Source organism: Strix aluco, chromosome 4, assembly GCF_031877795.1.
Source record: "Strix aluco isolate bStrAlu1 chromosome 4, bStrAlu1.hap1, whole genome shotgun sequence".
Taxonomy (NCBI): Eukaryota; Metazoa; Chordata; class Aves; order Strigiformes; family Strigidae; genus Strix; species Strix aluco.
In genome coordinates, this window is record NC_133934.1 from 93507623 (window position 1) to 93533658 (window position 26036).

Below are 26036 nucleotides of genomic sequence, written 5' to 3' on the forward strand. Positions count from 1 at the left end.
TTGCAATCATGATATACAGTGGGCTGTGTAGTTTGGCAGTCAACATTTTCTTACTTCCAGAAACAGACACTTTTGTACATGGAGGTAATATATTTCATATCCCATGTTTTAAGTAACTGAACAGTGCCAGTTTATATGCCAGTATCAGCCATGGAGTTGCTTATCTAAGCCACTCTGCTCAAGTGTTGAAAGCGAAAGCAGGACTCCCACCCTACCGCTTCTTATTGTGACACTCAAAAATGTATCACTTGCAAGAACAGTTCAATTTCTTCTCAGGCCCTGAGAAGAAAGTTTCCGGGTTTTCAGTACTCAGAAAGCAGCATGATTCAAAAGGAGAGAAGCTGCCATAAAGCAACCCAGCAGCGATGAGAAAAAAAATTAAAATCATATGAGTAAGCTTTTTTCCGATAAGAAACTGTTTATAAAGAGAGCAATATTTGAGGTCATGTTCATAATTCATCTGAACTATAAAGCTTGTCAATACATTGAAAAGGGATTTCCATTTTATAACATGTAATTCTGACAAAGAGACATTTTTATAATAGTAAAAAAGCCTTCATAAACAAAAGGCAGGCTTAAATGTATGCCTATTTATCCTTCCACGGGGATTTTAATGAGTCTCTCCTGTCACTTTAACCAATTGCTAAAAACATCTGTGCCATCTGCCCTCTGATTCAATTGTGCTCTCAGAAAATGTACTCAACTTGATTTTTCACTTCACTGCAGAAGCAAAACATTTGTGTGACAAGACACCAATATTCCTTAAAAAAGTTTCAACTTCATCTTTGGACTATGCTGAAGAAGAGCTGAATCAAGAGAGAAACAATATTCTCACTTTGAAGTAGATGTGTAACAGCAAACAGGCAAAAAAGAGGCCATGTAAAGCCTTGCACGCATTCCATCGTCTTAATTAGCCCAGCACAGAAAGGCTGTGTATGTCTGAAAAGGGACTAGACATCTAATATGCACTGCACATTCTTCCCCACTCCACATTCCTATCACTCAAAGGTATCGCAGTTCCTCACCAGCATAGGTAGCAAGAAAGAGCTGCTCTTTCAGGATTTGGTTTTGCATTTCCATGGGGCCAGCTCCTTCAGCTCTGCAGCCACATATTCTGGGCTTTTTCAGTGATGTCTCTGGCTTCTTTGCCTTCTTTCATTGATAATTCAGTCTGTTCTTACTCCTGCCACCTAAACCCAGACGTAGATACCCATGCTCACATGAATGTACAATTTCAACCAGCTTACTCACAGAGCATGGTACTAAACTCACGGGTCTAAGAATCCCGTTTCTTATGAGGTAGGACTCCCATTTCTCCCCTCAAAGGCATTTGAAATCCACCTACCTTTGCACCGGCCACGATGAGTCACGCTCAGACTTGACTCCCGGCATTTGGCTCTCTGGTAGTCGCACATTGACTCGTATGTTCTGCCATCAGAGGCACAGAGGGGTTTGGACTGGGACCTGGAGCAATGCAGGTTACACTGAGGATCTCTGTCACGGTCACTTATTAAAAACTGGAGGAAGTGAAAAAAGGAGGAAGGGAAAAAAAATATTGGTTTTGTTTGTTTTCCCAAAACAAAGCAGTTTATTTTGGTTTTATGACAATAGCAATATGGTCTATAATGCAGTTTAAGCTACCTACCAAAGCTGACTTTGCCTGAAGGGAACTTAAAATGAAACACGTACATCTTTAAAAAAAAAATTAAGGGTCTTTGCCATTCCATTTTCTTTAATAGAACGGAAACATTACTCACTCTGCCTCACCTCTGAAAACATAAGATGTGCAAAGCCAAACACAACCCACACGGGAAGGGCAATACTGAGTCACAACAGCCCAGATTGCCCAGCACCCTGCCACAAACAGCATCTGGTACTAGACAATTTTAGTCAGAGGTGCAAGAAACTTATCACCGAGGACAGAGGAACACAAATAACCTATCAAGATTGGCCTTGGTAGTTGAACCACGGATGTGGCCAGCTTTATATCACCAGTTATTTGTTAAAGCATTACTTATGTCATCTGTGGATACCACCTGCAACAGCATACCTGCACACTCCCAAAGCCACATTTTGTTCTTTCCCAATGACATCCTGCCCAGCTGGCAACTGCATTCCATGCATCCCACAATCTAATTGCATACGGTGTGAAAAGCTATTTCCTTTCAGAAGTTTGAATTTGTCATCTTTCTGAATACCTCTTCTTCCCAAGCATTCAGTCCAGATGCAGCCTGTTTTGTGTAAACATGGCACTCCTTTCTTGTCAGTCTCTCAATGCGAACAACCCCAGCCTCCCAATTCCTTGCCCAGAAGACTTCCTCTGTGCACCATTCTCTGAAGACAGCTTGGAGTCTGCCCTACCTTTTGGAGATAAGGAAACCCACAATGGACATGAATGAGTCCCCATTTTCTGTCCACTTGTTCCTTGCAAATCCCAACATCTGGCAGTAGTTTACTGTTGTACCCTCAGCTGTACTCTGAGCTGCCTATAGGGGCACTCAGGTCTCTTTCCCAAACTCGTACTGTCTTCCTGAGGACCCTGACTGCCAGTCCTCTCCATAACCATTGGCATAGAGTTTCAGCAGGACATGACAGTAGCAGCTCCTTCCACTTTCCATGCTACCTGGCTTAGTGGTTAGTCAGTCAGACGTTTAACTATTATCCAAACCCAACCACCTGCTCACAGGAAGATTTCAGGGGACTCTTGAAACAAGTCCTATGAGGATTAAGCAAAGAAAAGGGAAGTTAAACCTGCCTTGCACTTCCCCTTCCCAAGCTCCCATCTCTTAAGCCTCTTATAAGCCTGGGGGGACCAGAGTTGCTCGCTAATACACCAATATCCCAGCTTGCTGTCAGAGCAGGTATGAGCTCAGCAGTTCGGGGCTGGCTGGCAAGTGGGCATTGACTGACATCTTGCCTGCATGCACAAAGCCACGGCTCTCCAAGTGTGTTGATAGCTGGATGCCTTACAGGGAAGTGTGAGTCACTGCCATAATCACCTTGGTGTTACAGTTGCCTACAAAGCTGTCTGCTCTATGCTTTGAGGTTAAAGCTGTTGAAAAAACATTGCCTGAAGCCTAGTTTGGGTTGGTTTTTAACCACTCCAAGAACATGCATCTCTGAAATTTGTTTTTTGACATTTAAAAAAAAAATTCTTCACCCTCTTTATCTCCCCAATTAAATGAGATGAAAAACAATTGAGAAGTTGCATAGTTTCATATAAAAACATATTAGCTCTGTACTGCTGGATCTTTTGAAGACTCATGCATTACTAAAAACCCTATTTAAACATGACAGCTGGGAAAAGTAAGCAAGATCTGCACTTTTAATTTCAGTGAGGCAAACTTTTTTTTAAAATCTCATCTGTCAGAGACTTGCCAAAATTTGTAACAGCACGGAGTTTTTAAAATGTTTTTGTTCCTTTTCTGCAACACTTTCTATAACCTGGCAACACCTGTTCCAAATGGGAAATTGGAAAATTTAAACCTGAAGGCAATTTTAAATGGTTTATAGAGACCTGGAGTAGACTATAAAAACACTGTAAAGCTGGACCAGATTTTTGTCCAGTTCTCAGGGGTTGGAGTATCACAAGTTAGCTTGGAATTGGTCTGGCTACAGTAACGTCTTTCTGTAGCCCCCAAGGTGCAAAGATCAGCAGTGACTGTAAACATACAGCAAAAAGCAGCAGACTGAAGATGCTGAAGCTTCCTCCCAGAGTGTGATGTCAGAGACCCTGAAAGGCTTGCAAGGCTTTTCAGCTGTCTGTATAAACAGACTTTAGAAGCAGAGCTGCCTGATAGCACAGTATAGTGCACATATATAGCGTTAAGCATTCAGTTAAACACAGAAGCCATTCTGGTTTAGAAGGAATGCATGCATCTGCCATTTATCACAACTTTGAGGGCTTGAGCTACTGGCGTGAGACTTTTTGCAAATTCCTTGTGTCAGAAGCTGAGTTCCACAGATCGGAGTTATCCAGAGGTGCACCAAAAAAGCTATTGGTTCCCAGCATGTAACCAAATTATGAACTTATTCAAAAGTCAGCTTGTATCATGAAAACTCCCCTAAGCCTTCTGCAGCCTGTACCAAAATACTTAGTATAGAGGTGCCTTGCAGGCCAGAAATGCCCCTCCTTCCAGAAAGGGCAGCTCTGAAGAATAGAAAGTCCTTCTCAGGGCTGACAAATGAGCTAAACCTAAGGCTATTGAACAGCTTTCCTCTGGTGCCTCCGCGCAGAGGGACGGGGAGGAACAGCTCGGCATTGATTAATTATGAGGGCCTGAGAAAACATGCAGAGCACCCCAATGCAGTCTGTGAAGTTCTTGCCTACCCAAATTAAGCCAAGAACCACGTTATATAAAAAAAAAAAAAAAAAAATCAAAGCCTTTTTAGCATTTGTAATTTGGATTACAGCAGGGAGCCCACACAGCATGTTAGGTGCTTTCCAGACACTGAAGATGCCACACCTGCCTTGCCAAAAAAGTTTATGGTTTATGTAGTTGCACAAGATGGTGCTTGTTTTGTTCAGCTAGATTATAATTGTAAAAGTCTGCATTAATTTCCAGAAGGATCCAGGATCATGCCTGTCTGATCAGGGTTCTTCTCGTGTGATCAAAAAGTACTGCCAGAAAGGCTGGATCTCCTAGAAATATTCCTGAAGGGCTTCGAAAAACTCCCCTTTACAGTAGGACACCTGCTCCACTGTAGCTCAGAGCCCTTGTCTTTCTTGGCAGCCCTGCCAGCTTTCAGATAGTAAAATAGCGATTCTTTGTACCATTTCTAGCTAGTAAGCATTCATGCTACAGAACTGATCAACACAGACCATCCAGAGTCATTTAACATACTAGCTGTTTTGAGTGTCCATCCCCTCCTGTCCAGCAGAGAGTTTTCTTTCTAGCATTTTGCCTGTCTGAAAGCATGACAACTGCCCTCCTTTGTAAACAGCCTCAGCCACTTGAAGAAGAAAAACACTGGATGAACTCTGAAATATGTGTCTGCCCATGGGGAGAGCACTTGAATCTCTTATTTTAACAGCTAGGACTACCATTCAAAAATTACTCATTCCCAGTTCTTTATTCCCACTTCATGCAAGCAGGCACTGCTTTTCCAAGGAGCACAGCCCTGCTCCAAAAGAACACCTTGATCACTGCAGGCATCTTGGTCTGCTGAGCCAGGCAGAGGGCTGTGAGCAACATGTACAGGGTGCTCTGACACCTGGTACTGACCCTCCCCAAACACAGGTGAGGCAGTAACATGACTCGCTGGTCCCTTCAGGGGAAGAGTAGCAAGATAAAGTATCCTGACTTTAACAGCAGATGTCCTATCATGACCCTTGAAGCTCAGATCAAAGCTTAATGTCCTAACAGCTTCAGGACACCCACACAAACAGGCCTTGCAAACAACAGAACCAACACTCAAGAGTAGTGCTTGGCGCTGTACACACAGACACGCAACATGAACAGATCTGGACTGAGGGAAAAAGTAACCCTGCAAACATGTGCAGCACCAGCAGGTTTCCAAGCATCATCTGGAAAGAAGAGGGAAACAATTATCTTAGCTCCAAGAATTCTCAAGGCCTCTTCTTTATATCTGTGTTCCCATTTGTTTCAGAACAGACTACATCCAAAACAAATGGGACTGAAAATGGTGTCACTGGCTTATCAGTTTTTCTCTCCCTTTTCTTCCATGAGAGAAGAACTATTAAAAGCAGAACTAAAAAACCACAACAGCACCACACACACACAAACACACAACCCAAAAACACACACAAAACCCCACAAAAAAACCCACAAAAACTAGCAGGAACGATCTATTTTCCAGGTAAATATTAAAATTGACAAGATTGCAAATGGGACCCCTTGAATGTAGACTCAATACTAAAATAAAAGTAACACTATTATTAGACAACAGTATTTGTATTTTCATAGTATTTGCATTTTCATAGTATTTGCTTACATTAAAGAAGCTTGCACAGCTCCTACACCAATCAACTTGAGTCCTTGCCCTAAAGAGCTTCCAGTTCAACACAGCTCTCAGAGCATCTTTTTATGTCAAATGTTGTATCTGTATAAGGACATAAACCTCCTCCTTTAGCAAATACATTTACACAGGTGCTTGCAGAAACCACTTCCCAAACTACTTTCTGCTTCTTCAGACTTGAAAAGAAAAAGGAAAGATAAGAGGTCAGAACGAAGTTAACTTTGCCAACAAAGCATATCTGTTCTTTTTCTCCACACCTCAACACCACTGCTGACAAACAACAAACACTGATTAAAGGGTTTTTAATGCCTGTGAAGGAAAGCAGACTCCCTGCAGCTGCACAGCAGCTGGGAACACTTGTGTTATTTAGCAGAGAAAGGTCTGACCCCACAAGTGAAAATGAGCTTGGTGGTCACTCATTCTATTCACCATCTGGGTACATTATAAGCACAAACAGAACAGCACAGCCCTTTGTGGTGGAGGTAACGAGAAATGGCCAAAGCATTGCAGTCCGGAGTAACATGCCTTAGCAAGACTCCAGGGGAAAGAGGGAGCAAGGGACACAAGTGAAATGAACATGAGAAAGGGGAATTCTATTAAGAAACAAATCTGCAAGACAATATTCCACTACAGACCAAAACAGAGATGCCTCTGCTAAACAGTGTCTTTGCTTCCGATCAGGACTGCAGGCTGCTGCCTAACAAAACTGAGAAGTAGAGAGATCAAGAAAAGAGCATGTGCAATGCCTTACTCCTGTTTTGGCAGACTTCAGGTTTGAAGACTCTTAGAATACATCTTTGGAAAAAGTGATCAATCTAGGTATGTTCATATGGCACAGATCACCCACCCATTTGTTTAAGCACTCAGACTGTCCCGTCTTAAGTACAAATGAGCAAGTCCTTCCTGGGAAGAATTCCCCAGGAAAACCATACCATTTTATACAGAAGAGGAGACTATAAACTTCTGGACAATTTTGTTGCTGTTGGAAAGCATCATTTCACATTTCCTAGTTTTAACCTCACAGATTTATGCTTTGGTTTCAGTCTCTAAACTGATGCAGCCAGCCATACTAGAGACAGAGCTGGAGCCAAGTCCCAGTTTTAATCATGGCTACACTCTCAGCCCCATGGCAGATTGCCTATGGGGCACAGGGACTTCAACCTCAACCATGGGTTTGGGACTTCAGCCAAGATCCTGCCATGGAACCAGAAGCCTAGCAGGCCTCAAAGGTGTCAAAGATCCTGCTCTAAGCCAGAGACCCAAAAGCTTAGCTTCCAAAAATATGAGAAACTTTGAAAGCCTTAGAAACTCTGGCAGAGATGGGACCATCAGGGCTTGCAGCTTCCATGTACAGAAAGATATCAACCAGCCAGAGCCACCACAACTCCCAACAGCTGACCAGGGTGTCCAGCCTCTGTCCTGAAAGTGCCCGTGCAGCCTCAGAACCTATCTACTGAAAAAAGGCTTTCTAAGTGAGCTTCCTGGGAAGTCTGTCATGTGTTTTGGCACATGGGGAGGAAGATTTATTTTAATAGTCTCTTTGTGGAAATGCTCACAAGTTTGTATTTCACTTGCATCTGGATGACTTTGGTTTAACAATATGTTTTTAAACCCAAGTTTCTCGAAGTCCTGCATCTTAAGTTCCAGTCCTTGTGTGGGTGTTTTCTAGCACCCTACAGTTTTATACCAAGACTTAGGGCTTTCCCAACAAATTTCAGAAGGGCACAGCACTTTCCCCAGACAGGAGGCACTTACAAGAAGGATACTGTAACACTTTTATTCCCTGAGTCATCCCACCTGCAAAGTGAAGAATCCAGCCTAAATTAAAGCACCACTTATGTTTCAATCCCAGGCCCCCAGCTGTGCAAACAAGAATGGGTTCAAAGAACACAGCTTGTGCTTGAGGATGGTGAAGGCTGGGCAAACATATAGGATCACACCACAAAGCAGGCAAATTCTAGATGTATTTGTATGAGCTGAATTCAAGACAGTTTTCTGCCCCTACAGGCTAGAAACCTCATTTTTCTACAGTGATTCTCCCTTCCCCCCACTATCCTCCCTCAATCTTTGTTTTGTGTAAGTCACTACAATGAAGGAGAGCACTCAACTATGGTGCTTCATTTGCTAGATGACTTCTAGCTAGGAAACACTTTGGTTTTTATCACAAACTGATCCCCAAATATGATGCAGCAGCTGTGCTCTGCTTTTAGAAGATGAGGTACTAGATCCAAAGAAGTTGCCTAACAGCATATTTGAAGAGCCCACCTAGGACAAATGGTTCAGGACAAACCCTTAGAATCTGACCTCATCACAGAGAAGCTCTACTGGCTTTTTTGTTGTTGTGTTTAACAGAAAAAGCCATTGCAGTCAGGGAATGAACTTTTAAAATTATCTCTTTTTACTTTTGAGGTGCAAGTTTATCCAAGTGTTTAACTACAGTTGACTTGTGGGAAGGAAAATGCTAGAGACATCAAGGGCAAGAAGTTCATTTCAGATTTTCATATAATCCCTTCTTCCACAGAAATTTTATCCACATGCCTGTATCACCTTTATAAAAAGTTACTTCAATTTTATAAACATCAAGTTTAAGCATCTCATAAATTGTACCACGGATCAGTATACCGATCAACTAAGAGGAGGAAACCAAAACTCTAAAACACAAAATAGAAATTTCAGCTCAAGTCTCACATTGCTAACACACAACTTCTAAACCTTTCTAGTAAGTTTGGCAATATTAAGGTAGAGACTGATTTAATTCCTTTGAAATAACATTACTTCAGCTTCTGTCAAAGCTCACTCTCCTACTCAGATTATTCTTGCAGCCAAGATGACATGTAAACCTAGAACAAACTTGAGATTAAATTTAATTTGTCAAACACATTGACAAGAGAAGGCATGTTTAACTTGGACCATTTTTTCTCTCTAGCTTTGCTACTATACATGTTGAACCAGATAGAAAATCCAGATGTTTGCATAGTCAGGCAATGAACTTCTTGTCCCAAAGAAAATGATGGCAAAACTTCCATTGACATAAAAGGTGGGATCTTGTCTTTAGTAAACTTGTATTGTTTAATAACCTGATCCAGTCTTTCTGGTTTAGGGAATCCTCTGCTTATTCAGCATAAGTTGAAAACAAACTCAAAACACCCTTCCGTATAACTTATGCCAAGTTAGTCTCCTTTGAGTAACCATATCCCCTACTTTATTTGTCATAATGATAGTTGAGGCTGCTGTTCTCCCCTAGCAAATGTAGCAGGTTACAACTTTGTGCTGTCACTAGAAGGTGAGAAGTCAGCTATTCCATTGTAATGAGATATGTTTTCCTCAAAAGAAGCTCTCAGGAAAGCAAAAGGGTTGAAGTAATGTCAGGTGCATCCTTTAACAAAGGACAGTATCTCAAGCAAGATTTCTGAGAAAAGTGATCCCTATCCTTACACAAATGCTATCATGTTGAATGCTTTAAACCACTGCATGTGTTCTTCATGATCTGGGGCAAACCCTCTTGGCCCTGATTCTCTTGAATCATAGAGGAGATAGAAGTACATGCTTTCTTACTCTCCACTGTATAAACCACTAAAAGTCAGTTCCAGGATTTGTAGAGTTCTGTGCACTCACATGGAAGTTTAGCCACATACAGAAAGTGGCTATGAAAGAATACTTTCTTGACCCTATTCTCCCCCTTGTACTACCTTTAGCAGTACTGGCTATGCAGTCAGCCTAGGAAAGCTTCTTCCCCATTTACAAGAGCTTGGAGTACTGCAGACAGAATGGGAATTGGGGCCATCAGTTCTGAGCTCTTGAGGTGTTAGAAGGTGGAAGTTTACCTAATTAGATCCAGTTGTGTAATCCACAATAATCTTCCCCTCCACCTATATTTAGTTCCTTCCTAATAATTCCACCAGAACTTTGCTGGGGCCTACCGCTTCTCAAGAACAACAGTGCAAGACCCTTCCCTGTCTAAATTTCTATGAATGTGCATTTGCCAACGTTACAGTAATACCTTTCACTATGCTGTAATGAACAGCATAACACTTCTTCCTTGTTTCAAAGGGCAGAAGAGTCTTGATATCAAATAAGCTTCTCACTTAAGTCTTTGATATGTAATGCAAGGATACACATTAACTGCAAGCATGTCCGATTACAATCAAGTTTTGCTGAAGCATTCTTAAATAAATAATCTGTTTGATGAAGTACTCTCAGTTGCATTTCCATCAGTAGCCCGATAGCTATAAAGGTATTCCCTTTAAATCCAATGCCCTTAAAAGTTGGCTTCATTACCAGATATCAACTCATCCAGATCCCTTTCTCTTAAGCACCTTCTCATGCTGTCTTTCTCTCAAGAACTCAAAGTACTTTGCCTTTTCCTTCCACAGTACTATTGCTGAAGAGCAGGGCACCTACTTTAAGTGCAGTCTCCAAGTCAACTGATAAGCTTTCTAAACATCCCAAACTGACAAGAAGATAAAACCCACATTTTCTCCTCCCATCGTCACTCATTCTCCCCAGTAAGACTTCTTCTGTACATGACAGAGACTGCCCACTACAAAAAGTGGATATCAATTCTTACCAAAGATGGCTTTGAAACCCCCTGAACACTCCTGGGTACCATCAGTTCCCTTTAGCATGCACACAAGGCACATTAGGTAAGCACACACAGCAAAACAAATACAACTGAGCTTATCAAGCTGAGAGTATCAAGCCAGATACTCTTTCCCCACTGCCTAGTCTACACCACAGGAAGTGTCTCACTTCATTCATAGACATATGTATTAGACACTATTATTGTAAACAAGGCAAGTGTATGAAGAGAACTACCATCTCTGGAACTGCTCTACTCTGATAGGAGATCATCACATGAGGAGACATGATGATTAAACATAGTTTACAAATGCAGTTTGGCAGCCATATCTTCAGAGTTGAGCTCCAATAGAAATAAGACTGTACAAAGGCACTCCTCAGACCACAAATGTTTTATTCTTGTAGATCTTCCAGGATGGACAATGCCACCCATTAAAACTCCATAGCTCTACAAGTTTCAGTCCTTCTTAAATCAATTCTTCTAAAATGCTGAAAGAGGCATTCAAATTGAAGTTGGCATCCAGCCTTCATTATGGTTGTTGTTACTGCTGCCAACAGCAGAACCAAGAAGTAGATATTAGACATAGCTGAGCTCATTAGTTCAAAACCCAGCAAGGGCTGGCTGCCCATCAGTATAGGTATACTAACTGAATGCCAAGACTGAAATTCCATTGCACAGGAGGGATATTAAAAAAAGGAGGCACTGTGAACATGAAAGGGTTTGCTTTTCTTAACTATATTCTTACCCCTACATGATCCAAAGACAATAATTAACCAAAGATAACTCTCAGGGGAAGACGGTTGCATCAGGGGCTTCTCCCCATTTCATTTGACTTTACATGTACTATCAACACTTCAGTGTCAAAGCTTCTGAAGCACTATTGCTACTGTCTGAGGACATAACTATCTTGACATGCCTCCTTCTATAATCCTACCTTGCCATCTCCAGAGACATGTTCAGAGTTGGTTCTGGCCCCATCAGCTATACAGAATAATGAAGGAGGTTGCTCCTATTTACTCTGTTACTCCTCTGAAGTGTCAAAGATCATGAAAATGAAGGGGAAAAAAAAAAAAGACAGGAACTTCACCTTGTTCATACATAATATCATGCTCCCATATTAACTACAGAGTGGCTCACGTTGCCAATATTGTGAAATCAGCAGCTTTCTCAACATTTATGGCTAACATTATTCCAGTACTCTTAAAAAGAAAGGGGTTTTTCCTATTATCATAGAGGTTGTGCTAATCCATAGGCTGTAAATCTAGGGATAAGAGGCAGCAATAAAGGCACATTCTCATTAGCAGAAGTATTAACTGTGTAGTTAATAGCTATGAGGTACTCTTTACCCCCACTACAATACACTCCAGTGGTGATGTCCACCTACCAATACATGCAGGTATTTGACATTAAGATTGCACATGTTTGATCTGCAGACATGTAGTTTCAGAGACTCAACTTTATACAAGTCATATTATTACATTTAAAGACACCATTTAGAAATCTTAACTCTTGTTTTAGCAGGCCAGCAGAGACTCTTCAGAATAGCACTCCAGTGGGGTACTTTTGTCATCATAAGGATTCCAGGCTTGGCTTCTTAACACTCACTGCCTCAAGTGCCAAAACCACCTTGGTGGATCCTACAGTGACCCAAACAGAAACATTAAGTCTAAGGCAAGGTTTAAATTCAGAACCAACAAAGAAATAGTCCTGCTAACCAAGAAGAGAAATATGCCAGCCAGGAATTTAGAGCAAGAGGGAAAGAATCAGGAAAGGATGTACAAAACAGAACTGAAACTCCTGTCAGAAGTCAGAAAAAAATAAACTTTTCCCCCTAACTCCCTAAGGGAAAGAGTCATTGTTTCATTACTTTGTTCTGCAGTTCTGTTTGCATTGTATTTTACAGTGTTTACAGTAATTCTCATCTTTCTACTTAGATTTAAACCAAATGCTTCCTTCAGTTTTGTAAGGGTAACCACCCGCAGAGTTTCGCCCTTTGTATGAATTAAGTGCTGGACAATGCTTCCTCGGACTGTCAGACAGTCAAAGCTTTCTGGGACAGCACAGGCAGTAGCAGAGAAGCTTTCCCCACTACTGAAGTCTTTCTGAATCAGAAATGGAAGAACCTGCTGTGCACAGAAGGCTCAAGATATGAACTTCAGTTCTGCTGGTATGAAACTAACTCTTTGCTTCCTGCTCCCACCTCAAAAAAAGTAACTTAATATGACTATCTAACTATATGATAAAAACCTTTCCATAACAGACAAGGTGCACGTACCGGTTGCTTCAGGAGTTGGAAGAGCTACAGAGAGACAGTTCTAAGATAAAATGCTTGTGTGAGGCAAGAATGAAAGTTTCTTGTAAGCTGCACCATGGTTAGCTTTAATGCCATCATCTGCTGTTAGTGACAGACAACTTTCAGAAAAGCATTACTGTATACACTGAAGAGTAAATACGTTTTCCAATTTCTGCAGACAGCATTCCTTTACAGTAGTTCCTTGCGTTTTTCTTCAAAGTTGCAGCAGTAACTGAGCTGCTGATCGCTGAACTTGAAAGGAAAAAAACCAGGTCAAGCATCACTACAGCATTGCCACTTACTGCAGAGTTGAACTATGCAACACCACTTCAAACTCGCAAGTTGTTAGTGTGCAAGGTTTTCTAGCCTATTCAAGTAGAGTACACATGCTTTCCAATAGCTTAGGAGTAAGATGTTGCATTTTATCACTACTGCTGAACTACCCAGCAATATTACTATTACACTAGCATGAAAATCTGTTTTAGCATGAAAATCTGTTTACAGAGGTCAGGAGTATTTTTTGTACGGAAATGACAGCTGTGGTTTGTATGATGTTCCCAGCTGAACCTCTCCCACCAAGATCTACAAGGAATCATAGAATCATGGTTGGAAAAGACCCTTAAGATTGAGTCCAACCGTTAACGAACACTGCCAAGTCTACCACTAAACCATGTCCCTAAGTGCCACATCTACATGCCTTTTAAATACCTCCAGGGATCGTGATACAACCACTTCCCTGAGCAGGCTGTTCCAACGCTGACAACCTTTTTGGTGAATAAATTTTTCCTAATATCCAATCTAAACCTCCCCTGAGGCCATCTCCTCTCATCTTATTGCTGGTTACTTGGAAGAAGAGACCAACATCCACCTCGCTAAAACCTCCTTTCAGGTAGTTGTATAGAGCAATAATGTCTCCCCTGAGCCTCCTTTTCTCCAGGCTAAACGACCCCAGTTCCCTCAGCCACTCCACATAAGACTTGTGCTCTAGACCCTTCACCAGCTTCATTGCTCTTCTTTGGACATGCTCCAGCACCTCAATGTTTTTCCTGTAGTGAGGGGGAACATCACTAAACTGTCAGGGTTGCTGATATGAGGTCTGCAGTTTTCAATATGTAGAAGCGTAAGCAAGGACAGGGGTGTTTTCAAAAGAAGAAACATTTACAGGTATCTAGATGCTGACCCAGATTGTTGGTATGAGTTTCCCCAGCAAGATACAAAATTCCTTTCCCAAAGCGCTTCCCTTCCCCCCATGTTATACATACACTTAATCCCCACATCCAAGCAGAAAGATGTTAGTGACTGATCTTCATACAGGCTGTTCACTCTCTCAGGTTGACAGCTTTTTCACAACATTTTGTACTATAGAACTGTTTATTTTAGTCTGTTTACTTTCAGCTTGCAGAAAGGGTGATTCCAGCTACACTGAACTATTTTTCACACTTTCAGTGAGGAGCTGCAGAATATTCATGCTGATTCCTTGTTGCTAGAGGCAGACATGCTTTCCTTAATTTTTGTGGAAAAAATTTTAGAGCATTTCTAGTTCTACAGTATTTCACCTTAAACACAAGTGAAGTTAACTTTCATTGTCACCAAGACCCTCACAGTTAAAAGCCGTCCAAGTTAGTGTGGTATCTTCATGAGCCGTTTGGCCCAGAACTGACAGCCTTTCATGCAAGTAGCTACCTCTAGTCCAAATTTACATAGCACTCCCCATGTTAACTTCCCTCCAGTTGCACTCACTGGGGTCTGGAACTGCTCAGCTAACTTTGTGCTGCAATTTGTATGTGTCTCTCTAGTGGAAGCTAAAAAAAAAAATATCCAACATACATATTGGTCTATTTTTGCTGTCTGCCTCCCTGAAGGGAGCACGGTATCAGTCTTAATATAACCAAATATGAGACCTTTGCACAATAAATCTTTGACACAGATAATTGGCAAGATTATTGCAGACTCTCATCTTCCTTTTCAGGGCATGTTATTGAGAAAGCTGTGGCAAAACAGCTGTGGCTTTATCTGGATTCCTCAGATTTTCTGGATCTCTTTCTGTCCGGTCTAAGACCTGGCCTCAGTACACACACATACTCAGGCTCACTGGTCGGACTTCTCACAGTGGACAAAGATCAAACTGACATTTTTAGTTGACAGAATTAAAGCAGGCTGTGATACCAACTTCCACATACAGTTTTTTATGACTGCTTCAGACTACAAAGAGTAAGTAGTACTTGTACCATCACCACATCTGGAAGAGTACAGTGAGATTCTGCACAGGGTTAAGCAGTTTTCTTTCTTCATATCTTCTATAGCCTACCAGGCTTCTGGGCCTGATCTCATCTGAAAAGATTTGCTTTTCTAACCCCAAAGATCAAGGTTCCTCTTCGCATTGGAGGATATTGCTCACCTTTCCAGCAGCCTGGACTATGGCCTATAAGATGAGCCCAGGAAGAAGTGGGACCAGTAGGAAGGATCAGAAGAAGCAGGACTTGCTTTATCATTGAATAACACAACTGAAGGGTAGGCTGCTTACTGCTCATGTGAAACAATAGTGCTTGAGGGGATAGCAGGCAAGCTAATGCATTGGTAGAGAACAAAGGGGATGAAGGATCGGTAATCGCTTCTCCCCATCCACCTGCAGCCACCCATGTAGGAATTACAGCATGCATTTCTCATCCAAACAAGAAGACATTAAATAATCACACTCCCTCACTCTACTCAAATGTAAGCCTCAGAAGAGCTGTAGTCACTATAGCTATAAAGCACTGCAGACCCCAGTTGAGGTTTGTTTAAAAATAGGTAGATAGATAGCAACAATGGAGGACTAGACTGTGGTGGTTGGCATCCACCCCGCAAAAAGCAGCTCAGTGCTATCTAAATATTAGCAAGACTAGTGGCAGCAGCATCCAGGGCAACTTTCAGTGGGCTTCTAGTTGAAGGAGGAGCCTCTTCTGGAGCAAAAGACTTTTCTCCCCTCCCCTTCCCTGAGCTCAGCAACCTCTTCAAGCTTAAAGTTATCCCAGGCACTAGCCGTCTTAAACATGGAGAAGTCCTAGTTTCACCTAAAAAAAAAAAAAATCTTGACACACTGAATCATGTATCACCCCACTTCCTATGAGCTTTTTGGTCCACACCAGGAAGCAAGAGGTAATTGGAGGAAAAATCAAGTTTAAGAAATCCAGGGAAATTCAGCCTTATAAGTAGAAAGGGAAAAGTTAGCAAAAACTGATTTTATGTTGTTTGGTAGGACTCCAGGCAGATACTAAGTCATTTTAGGTCAACTGTGACTCAAGAGGAAATAATTAATTTAAGAAATTCAGCTGACAGTCACATTAAAACTGGTTTTGTAGGTGCATGAGAAATGGCTACATACCTGGCCTAGCTGTAAGATTTCACAGACCTCTGAAAACTAAAGATGTGGCCACCAGTAAAGATTCCAGCCTAATTCTGTCTGAATCAGCTCGCTTATCCTTGTCAATCCTGATTTTGCCATGACTGTTTGCTCTACACATTTCTCCAGTCAAGTCTTCTTGTAACCAGACACTCCCAGTTTCTCACTCTTACTTGCTCACTCTTTGTCTTTGCTCCTTTTTAATTCCAGTCCCTTAAGATTCTGAGAGGTCCTACACATTTAATCAGCTCTCTTCCAGTACCTACTTGGAAAATACTGAAACCTTTGAGAAAACATTAAAGCTGAGAAGAGTCATGTCTACTCCTCCCAGCTGAAGTTTGCCAGCTCCTTCACACAGAAAGACCACTCCTATAATTGACTTTGAAAGACTTTTTTCCTTTAGCAATTATACTAACATCTTACATACACAAATATTGTTACCAGCTCATGCACCAGGCATCTTCTTCCCAGGTTTATTCACATGCCAGGCTGCTGGTTCATTACCATTCCTCATCACTGTTCCAGCTCCTCCCCTCCCATTCTCAACTTGTCCAGCTTCCTAGACCTTTTCTCTCTACCCAGTACCAATTACAAACCCATACAACTTCATTAGCTAATTTCTCATTTAGAATTCAAGTAGAAAGAGGAAGCCATTAACCAGACCCTCAAACACCCTAATTATACTCAGTAATCCAGCTCTATGGATACTATTTCAATGCCCAATCCTCTGTTACTGGTTACAGCTCAAGTACCAGCATATTCTTTTGTTTTCACATGACTTCTGACTCCAAAGTACAGAGAAATGTCAGTTTAATGTTGCCCTGGTTTTGATCCATCAAGCCAGATAACAAATTTTAAATCTTGAAAGCAGATTTTATTCCTATTAGTTTTCAGTGACAGAGCAAGATAAGCATAGCCTAGTTTCCTATTGCTAACAAGCCTCTGGATATCACATAGTTGTTGGCCAGAGGGCAGTGAAGCAGTAGCTCAATTTCTTGCGAAGATCTTTTAGAAGCACCACACTGCAGTTACACTTGGGTATCAACACAGTGCCAAGAAAGCATTACCGTTACCTAAAATAAAAGCGGAGTGCAAAAGAGCAAGAAAAAAATGCAAACGCAAATGATCCTTAAGAAAATACAAAACATCTGAAAACAATACTAAGTTGTCCTGTACAGAATCCATCTCTGAATTCAGCTACCTTCCCCCTGGGTACACAGAGCCTGCTAAGAGCACAGGTATGTTAGGGCTCACACAGGACTAGGACTCATTGCAATTCCCAAGTCTGGCTGTGAAGTCTCTGCCAAGGAGCTTCCTTCTTCCCTCTCCCCCACCACTGGAATTTCCTCATTTGTAAGCGGAGACCAACACAAACTTCTTAGAAAAGTTTGCAGGGTAATTTAGTCATCGTTAATTCCTAGGTAAAAGGGAGGGAAAGTTTCAGTAGGTAAAACCAGAGCCAGATTTTGAACACCTGTGAGCAAGGTTTAATGGAGGGAAGGTCTGAAGTTTGCACGCAAAGAAGTTGACAGCAGTATCTGGCTCCAGTACACAGATTTATATCCCTTGTTGATTTCATCAGTCTCCATGTTCATACCCAGAAGTGGATTCTATTACAGAGTATGAGGACTGCCTCAGAGCAGAGATCTTCAACTGAGCACTGCTCTTAAAATGGAGTCACTTAAAATTCTCTAAATCAGACGAAGCCCAGGTTTGCAATCAACAAATGGACTACTATGTGATAATTTACATGAGACAGCCTTGAAGCAGGACCTGCATATATCCTTGAGCATGGAAAGAAGTTTCTTCAGAAGTGCCAAAATCTAAGTATGGATCCTTAAAAGACTGTTACTGAATAAATTGTTAAGGAGCAGGAAACAAAGTCGGAGTGCCTAGTCCCCCTAAATCACAGGTCACCATACACTAATGACACTTCCCCCAAACACTTTTATTCAAGTCAGTTCTCTGAACTGGCAAGCTCTGAAGGTGTGTAATGATTCAGGTGGCTAAGTACTTATGAAAAAGGCTCAGTTTGAACTGGGAAGAGATCAAGCCAAGGAATGGAAACACAGCATCCTCAGAGAAAATCAGTATAGTGTGAATTTAGAGGTGAGATTTTTGTTAGAAGATGGTTGTCTTACTGTTGCCTTCCCAGGAGAATTTAATGACATGAAGATTCTGGGAAATGATGGCTGATTTTAATATTTTTATGCAGAGAGGAGCTCTTGTCCAATACTCATGTCAACTCAAAGAGGCAGAAATAGTGTACCTTCCCCTGAACTGCAGCCTGCAAGGAAAAGCATCTAAGAAACTCCTTTTTAGCTCAAAACCAGGAGATTGCTTTTATAGGAGGATGCATAAATCAGTAGCTAGCCTTTGCAGCATTTTACAGGCTAGACCATATTGTTCAACAGGTAGCAATTAACCCAAATTCATCGGTCAAATTCATTAGGTACATAGTAAGTACACAGGAAAAACACACCAAGTCACTCTTACTAGTTAATCCTATTTTTCCTCACCTTTTTTCTACTTAAGCAGAAGTCATCTCTAGCAGCAGAAGCAGCCCATGACAGACATTACTTTCAGCTAAAATTCTTCCATCATACTACTAAGTAGTTCAGGCAGAATGAGACTGCACTGGTCCTGCTGGTGGTGCCACACGATAGATTCACAACTAGATGATACTGGAACTGCTTATCTTCATCTCAGTACTGATTAGTCAGGACTCCCCAAAAAAGGGAGTCAACATCCATAGCAATAGCTACCCAAAGACAATTGTACCAGGATGGATTAATGCAGGCAACGCATAGGTAGGGACCTGCCTGACAGCTTGTTGATTTTCATTTGTCACCTTGTGCCAGGGCATCTCACTTCATTTCCTACTTATAATTATTTCCCCAGCATAACCATATTTTCTGATAAAATTTGCCACTTTTTGGCTTACACTAGTCATCCTTCTCCCCATAAGCACAAAGAATAAGCAATTCCCCCACCCTGATCTGGATCAGCTCACGGAAAGCAGCAGTACCACAATCCAGAAGATACTGCTTTTCCCAAGCACACCGTCTAGTTTCACTACCTGGAATACAGGATGCAAGAGCCACAAGCAATCTGCCCCAACACAAATATATAGCACTCTTGCACTGCAGAAGTATCACGAAAGGTCTGTTTCAAGACACCTAATAAGCACTTGATCATAAGCTCCTACAATAACTTTCTTCACAGATGTTCTGGCTACTGAGTCACATATTTGTATTACCCTTAAGCAATGTCCATGCATGCAAAGGATGTTTATCCAAATACAGAAGTTACTTTAATATCTGACTCTACAAAAAATGAAAGAATTAAACCAGTAGTCAGTAAACAGTATGTAGTTGCATGGAAAGCAATTCCCATAAGAAGTCATACACCAACAAGAAAACTTAACAAGGGAATCAGTTTGAGGTTTTTTCAACAGCTTGCTTGTGGGAGGACTTACTTGTATGGTCATCATTAGCAGAATGGTTCACTGACCTCTGGATTTCCTCCCCACACACTAAACTGTCTGCACTGGGTTCAAGTGCTGGAATAACGTCTGTGTCCTAACCACAGGGATTCTCAAGTCCACTGATCTCTTCAGCTTACCAAGCTTAAGTTCTTTGTCAAAAAGAGCAGAGCGATGTCACCTGAGAAAGGTAACTTATTTAGCCTTAATGAAGTGATATTGATAATTAACCAGGAACACCAGAGAAATCCTGTAGCTTTTGATTGTCTTAAGAACTGCTTTACATGGTGATAATATGTGGCACCAGCCTGGTATTCTAGCCTCAGAGGCTAAGCATCAGCAAGGAGCTTCAATTCAGCATTTAAGTAAAAAGCACAATACCTGCATCAGGAAAGATACTGACAGAGCTTTAAAGGACTGCAAGTGGAAAGGGTCAAATGAAAGCCCAGTACAAAAGTCACAGAATATTTAACTGTGAAGATCTTTCCTAAGACTGTATGTTGTTTTCAAAACAATGTCCATCACAAAGGTTGTTTTAATTACTCTCATCTCTACCCAACCCAAATATGGTTTATCAGGAGTGATCTCTATCTGCTTGAGTCTTTCAGTCCAAGTCTCTTGTCCACAATCGTCTGTAAGATTTAGTTCCTTGCAGTTTACAATAAAGAGACAATGCCAAGAATAAGCCTTTTTCCTTCCGAGATGTTTTAGAGGCAGTGAGAGGACAGCACATCTAGTGCCAAGGCAGCTCACAGATAGTATCACTCCTCCACCTCTTACCTCCCTCCCCCTCCATAAGAACTCTTACATGGCAAGCATGTGCTTCTGCAGCAAATCAATACAGCAATTAGCATGAATCCTGTTTCAGACACTTAATCCCTATAAATAAGCAGCCCAAAATAACTGAGGATTACAGAAAACAGTGAAAAACTACTGCCATCCCAGGCATTCTTAGATAACTTGTCAGGACTCTTCAGCTGGTAGCCTACAGGCTGCATCCAGCCCCCAAGACAGCCACGTAATCTCCTGCCACTCAGCAAGCCTACTCTTTGCACTGGGGCTCTGGGGTGCAGGACCATTATGTTGAGAGGCAAGGCAAGTTCTACCATATTAGCCCATTCCTTGAGTAAATCAGCACCTCTGAGTGAAAGAGCATTGCTGTGTACTGATGCAATGGAAACGGTGTTCACAGTAACAGCTCCAGTACCCCTGAAGCAAAGGGGAGGGAAGCATCCACATTTTCACCCCAAGGCACTGCTATTTCAGAGGCTGCAAACCCGCCTCAAAGAACCAGGGTGGGGCTGCCTGCAGGCAATCGATATGCTTCCTTCCTCATTCTCCCTGCCCTCAAGCCCTTCTCCATTTCCTAATGGCCAGTGGCTTCACTAGATGCTACTTCCCCAGTTCTCTCCCAGACACTGTCTTTCATCCCTCTGCCATGTGTTTCCAGCCTGTCCAGTCCAAAATCCTTATTTGCTCCCTGAATTACAGACAAAGGACCATACTTACTTACATCAGCATATTTATCAAGTTCCTTTAACTCCAGCTCAGCTAAATGAAATGGGCCTGACACCCCTCTACTCCCCCCCACCCTTTTTCAGATTTATTTGAAAGCATAAGATAAGCATTTGTCACATAAGTGACAAGGAAAACCATTTGGAGGAACAGTTTTTACTATTGAGCACGTTCCTGCTCTTAAAATTGAGGACATACCAAACCCTCTAGTGTATCTTATTCCAAGTTTTACTAGATTGCAGGAAAGATATTGGAAGAGTTTCTTCTCTGCAGTTCCCAAACCGATACTGACACAAAAGCACTTCAGACATTCTTTGTTCTTGTTTGAGCTTTAAGGCAGGGATTCTCTTAAGTGCTGTGCAACACATGAACAAGAATAATTTGGGGTCCTGTTTAAGAACAAGAATGGCCAGGATCCCATCAAATGCAACAGGATACATACGTGGCTGCGTCTTATGAAATAAAGAAGGCTTATTAAAAATATCAGTTCAAAACATCACCTGTTCTCTTGGCAGGGCCTGAAAACATCCCTCATTAACTGGAAATTGCATTAGACATTGCCAAACAGCTGTTTAATGGGGATATATTATAAGCATGCTGTGCAGCTTCAGAGGTTTTGCACTTCTAAGACTTCTTTTATCTGTGGACTACAGCATATTTACTAGGAAAAAGGCTCCGCCACATACCTGTAAGGCAGGCATTATCCCACTCTAGGTTAAAAGCTTTAGAGATGGTAACTCACTCGAGTTCACAAAACAAGCCAGTAGAAAAGATAAAAGAGAGCACAAGCTACCACCATTCTCCAGGCATTTTATGCCTGGAAAGCTATTCTCCCCCAGCCTCCAGACATGTTCATAGTTACTCACCAAATGCACATCCAAGAAAAGAGTACAATAATGCATCACTGTGGTCAGATGCAGCATGTTGTTAACTCCTTACACCTCAGAGCTTTCGCCTCTTACCTCTGAGCAATTACAGCTGTGAAGGAAACACAGTCTTCACTTACATGCAGTGTTTGAATTACAGTGCTTGCTGATGCAGCCTGGCTATCTAACATAGGAAATGGATGAACAACATTGGACAGAAGTGAATGAAGCAGTGCTACTGCTTTAACCTAACCAGTACAGCAAACACTCTTCAATAGGGAAGAGTTAAACAAGAATCTATTGCTGTGCTTTTATACTCCTGCGTGAGTGTTGCACTGGGGACAAGGCAGAACACCACCATGCATTGTCTGAGATTTTTCACATGTCAAGGAAAGGTTAGGTAGAAATATGCAAAAGGTGGTACAAAAGCTAGAGTCAGTCCAGTTGAGTGAATACATGGCATTCTTATTGTGGAGTTCTTTGGGCTTTTAAAGAAATTAGGTATATACTAATCTAAGTCTAAGAGTTAAGTGGAATTTGAGACTCAGACCCATGCAGTTGTAAGAGTAACATGCCACGTTCCTTCTTATAAAACTAAGTTATGATTTCATTAGTAGCTTACCCAAACCATAAGATACAGCAGCGAAGGGACAAGTTATTCCTTTATTGGCCTGCGAAGACCATCTTCCCCCTCCCACTAGAGCTGGTACCTTCCCTCTCAAAGGAGAGGGGTCAAAACAGTAGAAATTCAACACTAACCTGATGCTCCAAGTTTGACAGAGAGACTTAGATTGTCCATATAAGACTCTGGAGCTTTCCATCACATTTGACATGTTTACTCGTTGTCTGAAAGACTTGAAAATCCTCTTAAGTTACCTAATCACATCCTGTGGCAAGTTGAAGATACTTGGCATTCCTCCCTTCCCTTTCCCCACCTTTGGGGCAATCTAAGTATAAACAGGGCACCAACCCAACTACAGCAGAGCTGAAGTAGGATCTCAAAGGAGTACCCTGTGCCCTCAGAGGTTAGCACAACACAGGAGGTCCAAGCACTGTCCCTTGCCATCACCTAACTGGCTTGCGGGATAGAAAGCATTCAGAGAGGCAGGGAAGGATGAGTTTGTTTTCTATTCTAGTGCTGGCACTTCCTCTCAGCTGCAAATCTAGAAATACATGGCAGCTCCTTTGTAAAAAAAAAAAAAATTACTCATCCACCTAACTAGGAACTGGAAAAGGGTAAGGCACCCCAAAACAAGCAACGGGGCAGCACATGCAAAAAGGCAGAAACCCCCTTCAAATTCTTAATTTACAAGGGGCAGACAAGAAAGGAGCCAGAAAAAGTAGTCAGCCTGATGTAGCATTTAATTCTCAAGACAACTCACAGCTTGCGTAGATTCTTCCTGAAAACTTCCATGCAATTCCTTTGGAGTGTTCCCACCCTGCAAATCTGTGGCAGAATATACACCCTGCTGACAATCCAGTTTAGTACACTTACGATATGAGTAGAAGATCAAGTAGGACTGCTGGTAACATCATTCCCTTTCACAGAGAAACCCACTCAGCTGCTGACAAGCTCAGAGTTAAAAATATCAGATCTAAGGCATGTACCTTTGTGGGAAACCAATAACTATAGGCTTGGCAGATGCACCCAAGCCAACTGCTCAAAGAGGCTACAGAAGTTTCATGCCAGCTTTAGCAACTGTTTTGCCATTTCAGTATTGCTCCTCCCTATCTAGCACAGGAATGTCCACAAATTCTGTATCAAACAGGATTGACTGAATAAACACAGCAACACAAGTGTAATCAAGTGTAGTAATCATGATAAAACTAGAAGCTGAAGAGTCCATCATTGGAATACGAATCTGCTGAAACAGTGGTTGAGAGCCTTAAAGGATTTCCTCATCTGCTGAATAATTACTCAGTTTCTAGACTTGAGCAGAAGTCTGATGAGTTTTTATCTTTACCTATTTCTTATTTGGACAAGTCCACATTTTACAGACTGAAGCAGCAGTTGGCATCTGGTTAATCCCTCAGACATCTAGTCACATCTGTGCAGGAGTTCTACAGGGCAAGGTAACTTTAGATACTTTAGAACTATGAAATAGGAAGCTGCAGTAGGCATGATGGGGAAAAGAGACTGGATTGAGTTTGTTCAGAAGCTTTATTCTCTTCCTACTGAAGTAAACGAATCACTGAACTGAAAAAAGAAGGATCAGGCAAGTGTTCTGGCAGGTATACATCCACTGTAATAGTACAGGACAAGGTATTCTTAAAGTTCTTACCAAGCCTGTGATTTACTTCACTGAAGAGTTACCCAGGATCCTAACTAAGCCTAGTGAAACAAAATCCTTCAATTCTTAGGACAAAGCCTTAACACACTGGGGGAGCACCACTTCAGAGAACACAATCTAAAGAGAAAAGACAAGTCTGATTGCATTTTAGGCTCTTTTTTTTTACCATGTTGAAACTATTTAGGAGTACACTAACTTAAAACACAACCTGAGCAAATTACCAGGACAGAGATTGTCCAATCCACAAGCACACTCAGACTAAACCTTCAAAAGCCAGATGCATAACCCAATCTTTGTTCATTCAGTACAATCTACTAACTACAACTTCCACTGCTTTTATTAGTTGCTTCCAGAGGTAATTGCTCAATTTCCAGTTCAAAGCACTTTATACTAAGCATGCAAGAAAGCCATCTCTGAAACACTTTATCAGTATGCTGCACACCAATGCATACACCTTCAAATGGCACAAACGGCCAATTAATTATATCATTGGTCAGGAAGACTATTCAAGTGGAATTAAAGCATCTAATTAACTTTCACCAACAACATTCTGAATGAAAGTTGAACTGCTACATTATTAGAAGCCACAGTAAATTTAAAGATCAGATTTAAAGGCAAGAGTCTTGCAAGCAGTTTTGATCTTGAAAACTCCTTAAGGCATATTCCAGTTTTCCTTCTTGGTAGTAAGCAAGTGCAGACAGCCAATTATGCCACCAAACACCTTTTTACCTTCTATAGCCACACAAACACTGAACATCCTAGGTTTTACTCCTCAAAAGAACAAGAAGCAGTGTTAGAGAGCACACAAGCAACAGCATTCAAAGCTAAGCAGTTACTTTAGGAGATTAACCTAACTGTTAGGAGCTCAAACCTGTAGCTGATTTGCCCATACAGACCTCCAACTGCTCCGAGTCCCCAAGCCTGTACACTCTTCCATGGCTCTTGCACTGTAGATAAAGTGGTGTGCATTTTATCTACATGGTGTGAGGTAAAACCTGTTTTACCTCACACTCCTGATGCAGTTCTGCACTGTGCAATTCTGGAAGTCTGTCTTGGCTAGATTCCCATTTTAGTATCTGAGTATCTGATTTTTTCCTTAAAACCCAGGCTCTTACAGAATGGAATGCTGAAACTCTTCTGTAGTGGGCTCCTCAGAGGTTTATTCCCAGCCTAAAAAGGCAAAAGTACCCCCAGATCTCACTTCTGGAATGCTTGACATCCCATAATATTTAAATAATTCAAGTTGGGAAGTATTTTCTGGATGTTTTCCATTGTTCCTCCTCATACAGTTACAGCATAGCTGTGTCCCCCGAACACACACCTCCAGCTACCTCTTCCTGCCGAGCAAAACACCCGAGGTCGGTGTTCTAGATAACAAGCCAGCCATTCCTTGTACAGTTAAAGCCACTAGAGGGCATTGACATTTACTCTGAAAATGGGATTCAGTGTGCGAGACAGGTCTTGCCCTATGCTTTTAGGGAAGTCAGAGACGTTTGATACTGGCTTTCTCTACTCCAAGTCCACTGTCCACAGGCATCACAACATCACTTGGATGCTCATGAAAGACATCCCACGGTTAGGATAACTGCCTTAACGCGAGATTTGAGCCTTTAGCTTACATCAGCAAATTCACTTCATCAAGCCACA

General features: G+C 41.7%; 1 protein-coding gene across 5 annotated transcripts in view; it reads right to left on the reverse strand.

Annotated features, from left to right (window-relative positions):
* Positions 1–26036, reverse strand: part of SMOC1 (SPARC related modular calcium binding 1) — a 133617-nt gene that overhangs the window by 88693 nt on the left and 18888 nt on the right. For all 5 annotated transcript variants that reach the window (XM_074824334.1, XM_074824336.1, XM_074824335.1 and 2 more), the window contains exon 2: positions 1346–1517. In XM_074824334.1, coding sequence (XP_074680435.1) covers positions 1346–1517 — 172 coding nt within the window. The remainder of the gene's footprint in view (positions 1–1345; positions 1518–26036) is intronic.